The sequence below is a fragment of the Myotis nattereri genome (genome assembly GCF_964212035.1).
Source record: "Myotis nattereri genome assembly, chromosome: 3".
Classification (NCBI taxonomy): Eukaryota; Metazoa; Chordata; class Mammalia; order Chiroptera; family Vespertilionidae; genus Myotis; species Myotis nattereri.
In genome coordinates this window covers 19,775,430-19,789,598 of record NC_138077.1, presented here as the reverse complement: position 1 = coordinate 19,789,598, position 14,169 = coordinate 19,775,430, and the positions used below count along the sequence as shown (strand labels likewise).

Sequence of the window (14,169 nt, the reverse complement as noted above, 5' to 3'; positions counted from 1 at the left end):
ACTGACACCTCTAAATAAGCACCAGATAGCTTGGCCAAAGTCAAGAGTGCAAATCCTGCCCTGCTCTCCACCCCCTTTTGCAGCTTACCTGTATTGAAAGTGTTTCAGGACTCATGCAGCCAATACCTCATTTGCTGTGTTTTTCCCCCATGTGTCCCCAGATTCTGCCTGAGCTTAGAAAGCCAACCCAGTGATAGGAGTTTCACGTCCTCCCACAAAGCTGCATGAACTTGGGCTGTGCGTGCCAACCATACAGTGGCCAAGAGATACATGTGCACAGGTTTCATCAACAAACAACAGGATTAAAGAGAACAGTAATGCCTGATCTCCCCTGCGTCCCTCCTCCCTATCTCCAACACCTTCACTTTGGACTGAGTGACATGCCCACTCTTACCTTTATCCTTCCAAGGCTGGAAAACTTCTCCTTGTCTTCCATCACTACTTTCAGAATCGGCTGAGACATTCTGTTCTTCTTCTTCGAGGTGGTAGGACTGTCAAAATCCACGCCACTGACCACCGCCCTGCGATAGGACGTGGACCGCAACCCCCTCCGCAGAGACCCCGGGCTGTCCAGGTCGTTCTCGACCTCGCATTCGTCCTCCGAGGGGCCCAGCGACGCCCCCAGGCCCTCCACCATGCTGCGCACCTTGAGGAGTCTCTTGTGGGGCTCCACATTCTGACTGCTGCTTTTACTTATCTTAATTTCTGAGGCCAGGCTCTTGGGAATTATCTGCTGCTTCCCCACTTTGAGGGCAGCCGGGCTATTTGTGCTCAAAACCACTGAAGGCGTCTCCGGGAGCTCGTTCTCCTGAGAAGGCAGCCTTTGGAGGGGGAGTTTTTGCTCCAAAGACCTATTCTGGGGCGAGGGTCCCCGCTCAGGGTCCTTAGCTGTCTGGCCGGATTGCAAACGGCAGCCTGGGGAGTCGACGTGACAAGTGAGCCCGTTCGCAGCGGGCGCAGGCAGGGGGCTCGCCGTCGGTCCGACCCGGTCTCCCTCTGGGCTGCAGGGGGCGGATGCGTTAGGAGAAGGTGGGGGGCGCAGCCGCTGCGGCGCGGGCGGAATCACCGTACCATTCTCTGGGGATTTCGGGGAGCCCCCCAACGCCCCTTTGGGGGTCTGCGGTGACTTCAGGCGTCGGAGCCGAGGAGAGACAGCCCGGTACTCCGGGGAGACCGTCCTCCCATTGGTCACCGGCCTCCGATGGGTGCACAGAAGCAGAGGGCTCCTCTGGACCGTCCTGCCGTCCGAAGCGGTGGGCACCTGGGAGGGAGTCTGCGCCACGGGGAGCGGGCCCCGGTCCTCCACCGGGAAATCCGTGATCAGCAACCCGCTCGGGCTCTGGTAAGACTGGGGTCTCGGCTTGCTCCGGCCCAGCATCTGCGGCTGAGGGGTCGACCTCCTCCGCCACGAAGGGGTTAAACTGTTGCTGGAAAAATTCACTTCGCTCTCGCCGTCCATCGCGAAGCCTGGGGGTGAGCCCCGCGAGGCACAGCACCCAGCTAGTCTCGCCTAAAGAGGGAAGAAGTCATGGAACTTGGACTCCAGGCTCCTCGGCACGCCTCGCAAAGACGCGCACTTCGAGGCCGGCGGTCGCCCGGCTGCTGCGCGTCACTTACCCGCCCTTTCTAGGGCAACACTGCGCGCTCCACGCTGCACGATCCGGGACAGAATCCGGTCCGGGCTGCGCCCACGCGGATTAATCCAATCACCGCCTCGTCTCTCCCTCGCCCAAAGACCACCCGCACGGAAAGAGTTCGCCACCGACTCGCCGGGTGCAAGCTGATGCACATGAAACTTGGGATAAGTTCAGCTTTCTTGGGAAACTCGCCGCCGGACGCTCCCCGCCGCCGCCATCCCGCCGCCCGCCCCTGTCGCTGCTGGCCTCGTGCTCGAACTGCCCGGCTCCTAGGTGGATGTACCTTCGGGCCTTTGCAGAGCTGGGGGCCAAGCAGGGCCCACCGCCCCGTGGGTGGCCCGGGTACCGGACCGTGGCGCCGCGGCGGGAGCTCTGCAAAGCTCGGCAGCCAACTGAGACTTCGGCTACGCCCCCGACTCAGCCTCGGCCCCGCCCCCGTCTTGGGCCCGCCCATTCCCGCCCCTTTCGCGGCCGCCGCCAGCCACTGGCTTTCCTGCCCCGCGAGCCTTTGATCCCGCCGGGTCCCTGTTGGAAACAGATCCGCACACCTGGGCTGGGTGCCGAGCGACGGGGTTGCAGGCTGGCAACTGGGGCTGGAGGCGGCGGCGGCGGCGGCGGCGGCGGGGGAGCTGGGGGCGCGCGGGCGGGGTGGGGGCCCGGAGCACAGCGTGGGAACGAGCGGGGGATCCCTGCTGAGATGCAATGTACGAAGCCCTGGGCCCCGGGGAATCTCCTGCTTAGAAACCGAGAACGCCAGGCGGAGTAGGGTTTGTGAAATGGGTGAGCTGCAGGGCGTAGCTCCGAATGCAGAAAGCCGGTCCCCTCTCAGTGTTTGGGTGGTCTTAACAAATCCGATGGCCTCGCTCTCCTGCTTGAAATATCTTATAATATAGACTCATAGAGCCGCTTGTTTGTGCCTAGCGTATTTCTGGGGGCATACACGCAGGCCGCTTGGGAGAGAACTGTGTGGCTACCAAACTAGGGAGGGAGAGTTTTCATTCAAAAATCTTTGAATCTGGTGTGCTTTGAATCGTGGGTGTTATCTATTAAGAATAAACGCAATTTAAATTACGAAAAAAAAAAAGGATTGGTTTCCAAGCATGCATGGAATAAAAGTCAAAATCCTCTCTCTAACTTAGGAAGACCCTGCATCATGTGCCTGCCTCTTTCCCCATCACTTTTTCCTTCAGGAATCTTAGTCCACACCCACTTAAAGTTTTACAGCCCCAGAGAACCTTCCCTTTTGTTCCTTCTGCCTTGTCACTTCATCAGAGGCCTCCCCTGACCCCCACCCTGAATCAGATCATGGTCCCCCTTATTTATTTTCCCAGCCATCTGTTCTCTTCCTTTTTATAGATTTATCACAGTTTGCTCATATGTAGACATACATATATACATATTTTTATGTTTTGTTTATCTGTTTTGTCTTTAGATTGTATGATGCTGCTAGAGGGCAGGGGTCATGCTTATGTATTGCTCTTCTGTATTCCAGGCACATAGCAGGCACTTAATAAATATTTATTGAATGAATGAGAAGTGAAGTGAGGACAGTGACCATCCCTTCCAGGGTGCTCCGTGGCCAAATAGTAGAAAGTTGGCTGTATCCTGGCCAACCCCCTGCGATATGGGAAGAATAGAGCCAACTTAAGAAGACAAATGATTTTTACACTGTAAGAACTGTATAATTCATTCTGTTAGCAAGACCGATGGGCTTTCCTCCAAGTTCTCTTTCAGCATTCATGCATTCAGCAGGGATGTAGTGAGCATCCACTGTGGGCAAGTTAGGTTGCTTGTTTTTGCCCTAGAGACGTTGAATGCAATGGCCAAAAATATTAAGAGGACATCTCAGGGTAGTGAGAGCATGATGTTTTTCTTGCTTCTCTATACTTTTTTTGTACTTATCAAATGCTGTACATTGAATATATATTACTTTGATCTGAGATTGTTTTTGTAAACTAGAAGAAATGGCATCAGAAATTTTATAAGAAAAAAATTTTTAGAAAGAAATTTACCAAACGTTGTTTGGGAAGAAATATGGTTACATACTAAAGCATGCCCAATTTTTAATATAGGATATTTTCCATACTAACACGTTTTATTTTATTTTTTAATAACAATGCATTTGTATTGATTTCAGGGAGGGAGAGAGACATACAAATATCAATGATGAGAGAATATTGATTGGCTGCCTCCTGCACACCCCACACTGGAGATCAAGCCCGCAACCCAGGCATGTACCTTGACTGGGAATGGAACCGTGACCTCCTGGTTCATAGGTTGATGCTCAACCACAGCCATGCCGGCCAGGCGAAAGAGCGACTTAGACTTAGATATAGATTTTTCAATAATTGCATATATAGAAAAGAAAAATATAAGCAACATAAATTAAAGTATTTATAAAAATTCTGTACAGTGAGTCTAATTCCTCTGAGTCCCTTTTTACCCAGAGCATCAGTCTGTGTGTTTTTCAGCACACTGTCACTAATAGTGCACCATTTCTTAAAAGAGTGTTCCAGTCTTGTCTCTGGGATTTGCTTCCCAGCCACTGACACTCTTTCTGCAAATTTGAGGCTGGCACGATGTTATTAGACTAAAAGCATAGTTTTCTTGTTCAACTGAGTCATGTCACTGCAAGCTATGCACATTCTCTATTAATGGCCAGAAGGAAGTTTCTTTTCTTTTTTTTTTTAATATATTTTATTGATCTTTCACAGAGAGAAAGGGAGAGAGATAGAGAGCCAGAAACATCGATGAGAGAGAAACATCGATCAGCCGCCTCCTGCACATCTCCCACTGGGGATGTGCCCGCAACCAAGGTACATGCCCCCAACCGGAATCGAACCTGGGACCCTTGAGTCCGCAGGCCAACGCTCCATCCACTGAACCAAACCGGTCAGGGCCAATGGCTATTTTCTTAATAAGACATACCCCAGTTTCGGAGGATGTTAAAATGTGGGACCAAAGTGTTTTTTAGAACTGAAGAAATATCGTATATAAAACTGTTAGGAATGATATATTCCACTGGTATATTCCCATGCAATATATTTTTTATTTTATTTTTAATTTTTAAAAAAGCTTTCGTTTTCTTGAGATATGATTGACATATATCATTGTATTAGTTTAAGGTGTACAACATAATGATTTGATATGCATATATATTGCAAAATGATTGCCACAATAAGTTTAGTTACTATCAACACCTCACATAGTTATAAATTAATTTTCTTTATGAGAACTTTAAGAGAACTTTTCAAATACACTCTGCAGTATTATTAACTATAATCACCATGCTGTATATTACATCCCCAGAAGTTAATTATCTTATAATTTTTAGTTTGCACCTTTTGATCACCTTTACCCATTGCCCCCATGATATATCGAACCATTAAAATATTAAATGGTATCATGCAGGACACCAGAGGCTGAGATATCAATTATTGCAACATTTACCAATCAAATTTGCATTTGATTGCAAATGCAATCAAATTGATCACTAATTTTGTGTCTGCCATAATAATTAGGCTAATATGTAAGTGCAATTTAACTCATATTATTACCTTGCAGTTATACCTCATGCATTCTTTATTCATGTATTTATTTTTTTCACAAATACTTATTAGATGCATGTAAGTGTTGAGCACTGGGCTAGGCCTTCCCAAAGCTCATAACCTGGCTGATTAGCTTCATCTAAAACATTACGATAATAACAAGACACCCAAGTTGAGTAAGGGACATGATAAGCTCTATGAAAGCCTTTGTGAAGGCGTGTGGGTAGAACTGGGCCGGAAGAGTAGGTAAAGTACTGTGAGGTGGAAAAGAAGAAAAGGGTATCCCAGAGAGATTTCCCAATGTGAGTAAAAACATGGGGGCTTAACTGGAGATATTTATTAAATGCCAATTATATGTCAATCACTATTATTCATTATACATAGTTTAATCTCACATTAATTTTGTCTCAATTTAAATAGGAAGAAGCAGAGGCTCAGAAAGCTCTTCTATTGGTCAGTGGTTGAGTCAGAATCTTACCTTGGATCTGTTGACTCCTGAACCCATGCACTTCACAAACCAGAAACCAAACTTTCAAGAACAGAGAGCTTGCATTTGGAAGTTGTGGGAGGTCAATATGACTAGCTATGGTGAGAAAGGAATATGGTGTATAATAGACTGAGGGGTCTGGATTTTACCTGGATGGCAACTGACACTCCCTTTCTGGAGGTATTTAAGCTTTTTTATCCTTTAAAATAATGAATCTGATGACACCAGTGTCAGAAATGAAAAATGAAGAAAAAAAGCAACAACAGATTTGGGCAACTAAAAAACATGTAATCATTGTGCATTAAGAAAATCCACATAAACCCATAAAATCTGAGGGGAAATCTTCTCTTAGAGGGTAATAGAGAAAATATATATATATATATATATATATATACACACAAAATATTAATATCTATGTCATTCATAAATAAAAATCAATAGGAAAAAGATTAACAATAGAAAAAATGAGCAAAGAGTGAGAATATGGACCTTGGAAAAGACACAAGTATCCACTATACATAAAAATATACCCAACCCCAACAGTAAAAACAAAATAAAACTATTAAAATTATAATTTTTCATCCATTAGGTTGACAAAGATTTTTTAAGTGAGAGGTAACATCCACTCTTGCAGGGAATGAGTATCTGAATCATCATTGATGGTAAGAATGTAAATGGGTACAACCTTTCCCTCCAGCTATTAGATGATTGTCAGCAAAACCTTGAAAACAAGCAAATCTTTGATCTCCTAATTTCATGCACAGGAAATCCTTACTGTGTACAAAGAAGTATGTTCAAGGATGGTCATCAAAGCATTTCTTACCATGGCAAAAAATTAAAAGCAGGCTAAGAGTTTATTGGTAGGGGACTAGTAAATAAATTATGATATACAATGCAGCCACCAAAAATATTAATGTAAATATATAAATATTCATTCAAAAATTCAGAATATGTGAAGTGATGTTTTTAAAAAGCTACTTTAAACACATTCTGCGGAACGTCCTCCTTTGAGTTTTTAAAAATGCAAATAGCTATGCATACATACTTAATACCTAGACTTTGAATGTTCGAATTGTTAGTGTATCCACCCTCTGGCAGCAAAATTCAAGGTGATATTTCAGTTATGCTTTGCTGTGAAACAAACCACTCCAATAATTAGTGGCTTAAAATAGCAATTTATTATTTACTAGAGGCCCGATGCACAAAATTCATGCTAGAGTAGGCCTTCCTTCCCCTGACTGCCAGCACCGGCTTCCCTCCGGCTGCTGGTAGGCACCCAGGGCCCAGGCTTCCCTCACAGCCCCGGCTTTGTCTGGAAGGTCATCCGGAAGGATGTCCGGAAGGATTTCCAGAAGGACCTCCAGTCTAATTACCATATTACGCTTTTATTATTATAGATATTTTCTCATTATTCTGTGGGGATGGGGGTTAGGGGGTGGCAATGGTTCTTCTGCAGGTCTCCTTGCTCTCCCATGTTGTTGCAGGCAGCATGGGGGAGGCTGGATTGCAAGGGCACTGATAGCCCCACTCACAGACCAGATGATTGGTGCTGACTGTTGGCTGGGGCTCTGCAATTCTCCCCTTCTCAGATCTTAAACACCCTGGACAGACTTAGTATCCCTGTGATTCCTGGTATGATGAAATAAGTCAAAATGACAAAAAACAATCTGGAAAGGATAGTTGAAAAGAGATTTTGAGAACTGATTAGTTCTTACTGGGAAAAAAAAGGTCTTAAAAGGAGACTTGCTACAGCACTTATAATAATAATTTATATATTATTCTGTGCTTTTTAAAAAAATTTTGAGCACAATATACCAGCATTCTTTGAAGTGTTTCAAATAAATGTATTAAATAACTTAATCATTACAACAACCTTATAAGGAAGGAACTACCGTTGTCTCCATTTTATAGATGAGGAAACTAAACACAGAGAGATTAAGAACCCATGCAATTTGGCTCCAATTTGACTCATAACTATTACACTATTGTCATATTATTTATGATTCCATTGTTCATTTGGATTCATATTTTTTTGCAAGTAAAACGTAAGTATTCCAGCGTCAGACTAGATCTTTCTCTATCTCCTATAAACTCTTCAGTAATGAACAGCTTGATCAATTGGTGATAATGCCCCAACTTCACATCAGGAAGAGGACCAGGAACCCACCACAGCCTTAGAAAGGAAAAGTGACTGAAAGGAAAGTCAGCTCAGCAGTCAGCTAATATTATTTAGCTCTTGGTTGGTGCCAGGCCCTGGGCTAGCAGTAGTGGTAAAGAAAGTAGACATGATCCTTGCCGTGGCCCTGCTAATAGTCATTAGGAAAGACAAGCCCCCGATGGCATCTGATGCTAATGGCGTTGCTCACTTGGTGCCCTTTCAACTAGCACCTTCAGTCTTGGTTGGCACGGGGTCCAACCTGCAGGATTCTGGAGAAAGCAGACAGTGTGAAAACAGTACAGACAGTTAAGTTCAAGTGTGGGAATTGTGACAGCAAAAGGGAAGAGAAAAATAGAGCAGTTGCTGGAGGGAAAGGAAGAAATAAGCAATTTTATTCGAGACTGGGACACTTGGCTGGGCATCAGGAAGCTGGGTTTCATTCAGTTTGTGTCTGCCTCTTTCTGACTGTGGGAATGAGGACAAGCCACTGAATCGGGAGGACCAGGGTTTCTTCAACTGCAAAATGAAGTTGTTTGCCTCCTCAGGGCAGTTGGAGAAGCACTTACATAGAATAGGATAAACTGATGTGGCTCATCCATGGGGGCAGAGGGGGAGGGTTTGGGGGGGGGGGATGGGACACAGAAGCAAGGGAGGAACTGGACAGATAACTGTACAAAAACTAATTTCTAATGAACTTTTCCCCTATCCTGAAGAGCAAACAATTAGAATAAAATTCTGTTCTAACTCTAGGGTAAAGAAAAAAATGAGAACGAGTAAGAATTGGTTGAAATGGCTCAATGGACTCTCCTTGGAGGATCTAAGGCGCTAGTAGGAAGACTTGCTCAGGGGAGGAAGGGCTTCTTTCCTGCTCCCAGTTCTTGCAGCAGCATCCAATCTGCTGACCCACAACTGAGGGGAGAATAATTCACAGTTGATATATTGACCCTCCAGGGACACTGTGTTTTGATGGAAAGCTCTTCGCTCAACTAGAGTGAGTAAAACCATGAAGTCAGTGTGGAGAGTCATTCCCAGAACTGGTCAGGCCGCCGGAGCTACTGTTCGCTATTGGTCTTTCAGTCGTGGGGACGAGATAAGCAACTGAGCATCCATGTTCTTCACGGGGCTCTAGTCTGAGGTCACTGCATGGCTTGAAACAGACTCTTCACCTCTTTAAACAGTAGTTTCCCTGGTGGTTGGGCTTCTGTTTGTTTGTTTGTTTCTGTGTTTTGTTTTGTTTTAATTTAAAAATTGCAATACATTCATGTAGTAAGAATGGGGTGGTATAAAAGTAAAAAAAGAGAACATCTCCCTCTCATGTCTCTACTTTCCTACTTGGTCCTCTACAGGCATCCTCTGTTAACAGTTTGTTGTACGTATTGTATACATTTGCAAATTTATGGTGAGCATAAGCAAGCACATACATCCCCCACAAACATTAGACACCCTCATCTGTACACTAGCATCCTATCACAATGTTTTGTACCTTATTATTTACCTTGGATATCGTTCCATGTCAATTTTCATAGAACTACCATGTGGTTTTTAATGGCTTTGTAGCATTAGGTAGAATCAAATGGAATTACCATTTTTGTAAGTCAAAAGCAGTCAAATACTGGCAAACTCATACACTTCCACTTAATGTTACATAGTGTATGAGCACGTGACCCATTGATAAACATTCGAATTATTTTCTTTTTGCAAAATCTGAGCACTAATAAGGAGAAAAAGGGTCCTTTCAGTCTTCAATTTCCATAATTATTTGTCTTGTCCCCATTCTTTCATGCCTGGGAAAGGTAAGGTACTAAAAAAGAACACTTTATTAAACAAAGATGCAGGAATGGTTTAATTCTGTTACGTGTAACTTAAAGTCTGTTCTTAATACAATCTTAATGGTGAAATCATGCATGAACATGCTGTAAGCAGAATTCTGTTCTTTTTGGAAGAAATTGGATTAGAGGTGCCATCATCACTATCACCAATTTCCTTTAGTGCTTATTTTCCAGTGTCTATTTCATTTCTTTTCTATTCTTTCCTGGATCCTGTTCTTTCTCTGGATTATCATGATTGTGTAGAATCACAACTCATTTCAAGAAATTTAAGTAATTTGAACAAAGAAGTACCTGAATATGCCACACTGTTTCTTTTGTCTGCAGAGTCTGGCAATCGCAAAAGAACTTGAGATAAAATATTCCTGTTGTGTGCACTCCATTTTCCAGGTAAAACTGTATTAGCAATCATGTGGGAATACTTAAAACTAGCCAATACTTTCAAGTTTTCTCCTGCCCAGAATGGTTTGGAAGAAATCCTGTCTTACCTATCTCAAAAATTCAGCAGGGGAAAATAGCTGAAATAAATTAGGCCTGTGATTACTTAATTCTGTGTTTACTTAGACTTTCTGGCATTTGGCTCAAAAGACAAAGCTTTTTAGAAGTGTTATTTAAACTTTGTTTTGCCATAGATTTTAAATTGGAAGAAAAAAATGGTAACAGAGTAAAGCTCTATAAATCATACACGTTTGGGCTCATTACCAAGCTACTCTCACCAAGCAGCACTAATAGAATTTGAAAAATGCTTTCCAGAGTTGAGATCTGCCACCTAGCAACCACTTTGAAATGCTTCCTGCGCTGGCCCAAGGCTTCTCAGAATGTCCAGTTTTGACATTGGTGGGGTTTTCTGCTGTGCTTGGGCCACAGTCATTGAAGGGAAGATTAGAACTTTGTTCTTAGGGCAAACACATGCAGATTAGAAGGATTGTTTCATTCACTGCTTAACTGGTTTTGGAATAAGGTTGGCAGATTAAATACAGATTAAGGTTTGCATCAGACATACTATAGTCGTAAATTATTTGTTATCTGAAATTCCAATTTAACTGGGCATCCGTATGTTTATTTGCTAAATCTGGTCACCTTCTTTTAGAGAGACTTTTGAAGTGCAGAGCCCAGGAATATTTTTAAAATATGCACCACATATATTAACTTGATCCCTCCAAGGCTGCTGATTTTATGGGTCTAAAATACCTTTCCCTTGCCTGGCTGGGCATGGCTCAGTGGTTGAGCATCAACCTATGAACCAGGAGATTATGGTTCCATTCCTGGTCAGGGCACATGCCCAGATTGCAGGCTCGATCTCCAGTGGGGGGCATGCAAGAGGCCACAGATCAATGGTTCTCTCTCATCATTGATGTTTCTATCTCTTTCCCTCTCCCTTCCTCTCTGAAATCAATTAAATAAATAAATAAATAAATAAATAAATAAATAAATAAAAATACCTTTCCCGGACACTGGCTAGTGAGCCTACAACAAGCCTGAAGCATAGGAAAGCAAAGGTGAAGGTAGGTAGGAAATAATGGAAGAGTGCCAGAAACCGGTCCATCCTTGCTGTTTCAAGGGACCTGGCATATATGGCATACTGTTCTTCATATGTTTGCTCACCTTCTTGGCACTATGTGTTTTAACCAAGGTCTCTGAGAAAGGTTGTTTCCCCAGGTAGGGATTTTCCCCTGAAGTTAGGGAGGGAATAAAACCCCTCAACTAAGTGCCAGGTGGGTAATTAATCACTTTAACTATGAACAATCATGCTTAAGCTACATAATCTTTACTCCCTGGAATGGAGATAAGAAACGCCCTAACCTTTGAAATAGAGATTGATAGGATTGGAATCAATTGGTATAAATACAGATGTAAGAGACAGAAGAGAGACAGAACCTAGGCACAGAACCTACACAGAACGTTCTCTAGAGACAGAAGAACTTCGCAGGAGAGAACATGGCAAAAGATCCTGGACAGAAATTGGCCTCAGAACCTAGAGACAGAACCTAGCGAGAGAACATGGCAAAAGATCCTGGACTGAACCTGACTACAGAAATTGGCAAGAGAACCTGACTAGAACCTGGTGACTGAACCTGGACAGAACCTGGCTGGAGAACCTAGCGAGGGAACATGGCTACAGAACCTGGCTGGAGAACCTGGAGAACCTGGCTGGAGAACCTAGCAAGAGACCATGGACACAGAACCTGACTGGAGATCCTAAACAGAACTTCGCTGGAGATCCAGACCAGAACTTGGCTGGAGATCCTGGCTAGGCTGCTGATCAACTGAACGCTGCCTCTGAGTCTTTCCTTCTTCGCCGACTCCGTCTACGCCTTTGGGGACCCCTGGACCCGCTGGGGTTGGACCCCAGCAGAAGAGGGCAAAGGATCACCCCAATTGCACCCAGGAAAGCTAAATTGAGGGAAGGACAGGGGAAGAAAGGGGTTGGACACGTAGGAGTGGGGCTGCCACCAAATGCAATGGTGCATGGAGAGGAGAGGGAAGTGCCTAGAAGTCTGGGAGGAAGCGGAGTGGCATGACATCAGCAGCCATGTTGTTTTTAAGGGGAGGAGGCAGGAAGTGAAATCCTCTACATAAATGCTCATTCTGAAGCTTGGGCTGAGGTGGGAGGGGCTCAGTCAGCGATCCACTAGAGGGCATTGCCACCTCCATGCAGCTGCCAAATAATGCTCAGGCGCTTGCCCAAGGCCCTGCCTTCCAGCTTCCCTTGCCCAGGTCTGAGCTTGGGGGAGCCTGTTACTTGGTCTTCAATTCAGATCACAACCCCTCGTCCCCACGCCAGAAACCTGTAGCCCCTGCTTGTTAATGTCACCCCGCACCACAAAATATTACCAGGCAGAATGCACACATCATCCCTATGTGCTTGCACATGAAGGACCCGCAGAAGCTGCTGACTGTGGCTCCTTGAGGGGAAGAGGACTAGAGTCAGTAGGACCCGAATAAGAGGGAGATGCACTTGCTCCATGCACTGTGCACCCGCTGATTTATTTGCGATGTGTCTATTACTGACACAGAAGTTTTCAAATTAAGACTGTAGCCAAGTTCAGTTCAGAATCGAACTCATGTTTAAATGATTTGCATCTTTAACTTAAGATGGTTCATTACAATAAGTTATTTTTGAATAAATTTCTTTATGCCATTTTGCATAATCTGTCTGTCAGCTCTGACATTTCAGCTTGCTTTCTGGAAAATTTGCTGCTGGAATCAATGATAAATCGATAGTTACCCTTGACAGTAAACCTTTTTAAATGTTTACTCTGAGTTTTGGGTCATGTTGCTTTTATATACAGATATTGAAAGGCTCAAAATGTAAGTTTGATAGAAACTAAATAAGAATATATATATATTTAAAGCAATATTGAATTCCACCTTGTAAGTTCTATGAGACCAGAAGTCTGTGTCTCTTTTGTTCAGTAATAGATCCCTAAGACCTAGAGCAGTTCTTAGCACATATTAGGTGCTCAATATAAATACTTGTTGAATAAAGGAATACATGATCATTATAAATATTATAACAATTCAAACATTACAGAACAGTATGATACAGAAGGTGTAATCTTTAATCCCTTTCTTCCAAACAATCACTTATTTTAGTCTCTTAAAGTGAAAGAACATATCATTTATTTCCCGAGGAGTAAAAGTTTCATTATAAATATGTTTTTTAAAAAAAATAATTATTAATTAAATGACACCAAAAAGAATAAAAAAAAACAAGCAACAGAATTTGAGAAAATGTTTGTGACACATATAACTGGCAAAGGACTGGTATCTAATATATGTACAGAACTCATTCCAATCAGTTAAAAAATCTGGCAAAATACTTGAACACACACTTCATATAAGAGTTACTTCTAATGGCCAAAACCATATAAAAAGTGCCTTCTCCCTTAGTCATGAGAGGAATGAAAATTCAATCCACATAATCACAGATTGGCCAGAATGTTGAAGTCTCACAATGTGAAACGTTGGTGAAGATCCCCAGCAACAGGAACTTGCATATATTGTCTGTGAGTGAGTGAATCGGCTAATCCAGTGTAGATAACTCCTTGGCATTGTGTTCTAAAGCTGAATTTGTAGCAATTTCACTCCTAGGTACCCAGTAAAAATTCATTAACATAGCAGCAGCATTTGTAACCTGCCTAAATGAAAAACTGCCCCATTATCTACCAAGAGAAGAATGGATTTAAAAAGGTGGTATAATCCCACTACGGAATTCTACACAGCAATGAAAACAAACACACCATGTCTTCAGGGGTGGGGTGGAGGGGGCCAATGGGGGGGGGGGAAGGAGGGCATCTGTAACTTTCAACAATAAAGATAAATTTCTAAAAATATATGGATGAATCTCCCCAACATACAGTTGTTACAGGTGTTGTCAAGGTTTCCCTATGGGATCAGCAGGTCATTTGCGGGGAAAGACTCTTGTAGCAATTTGGAAATGTCCCTGCACTGGGGTAGTTGGCATCTAGACAGCCAGCTCCACCTGAGGGCTGAGGTGTTGGGGACTTGC

The 14,169-nt window shown here is 43.7% G+C and overlaps 1 protein-coding gene across 3 annotated transcripts in view; it reads right to left on the bottom strand.

Moving 5' to 3' along the window:
• Window positions 1-2,027, bottom strand: part of ARHGEF26 (Rho guanine nucleotide exchange factor 26) — a 113,290-nt gene extending 111,263 nt beyond the window's left edge. For all 3 annotated transcript variants that reach the window (XM_081087059.1, XM_081087058.1, XM_081087060.1), the window contains exon 1: window positions 395-2,027. In XM_081087059.1, the coding sequence (XP_080943185.1) occupies window positions 395-1,459 (1,065 nt within the window). In that variant the 5' untranslated portion in view covers window positions 1,460-2,027. The remainder of the gene's footprint in view (window positions 1-394) is intronic.
• Window positions 2,028-14,169: the final 12,142 nt, after the last annotated feature.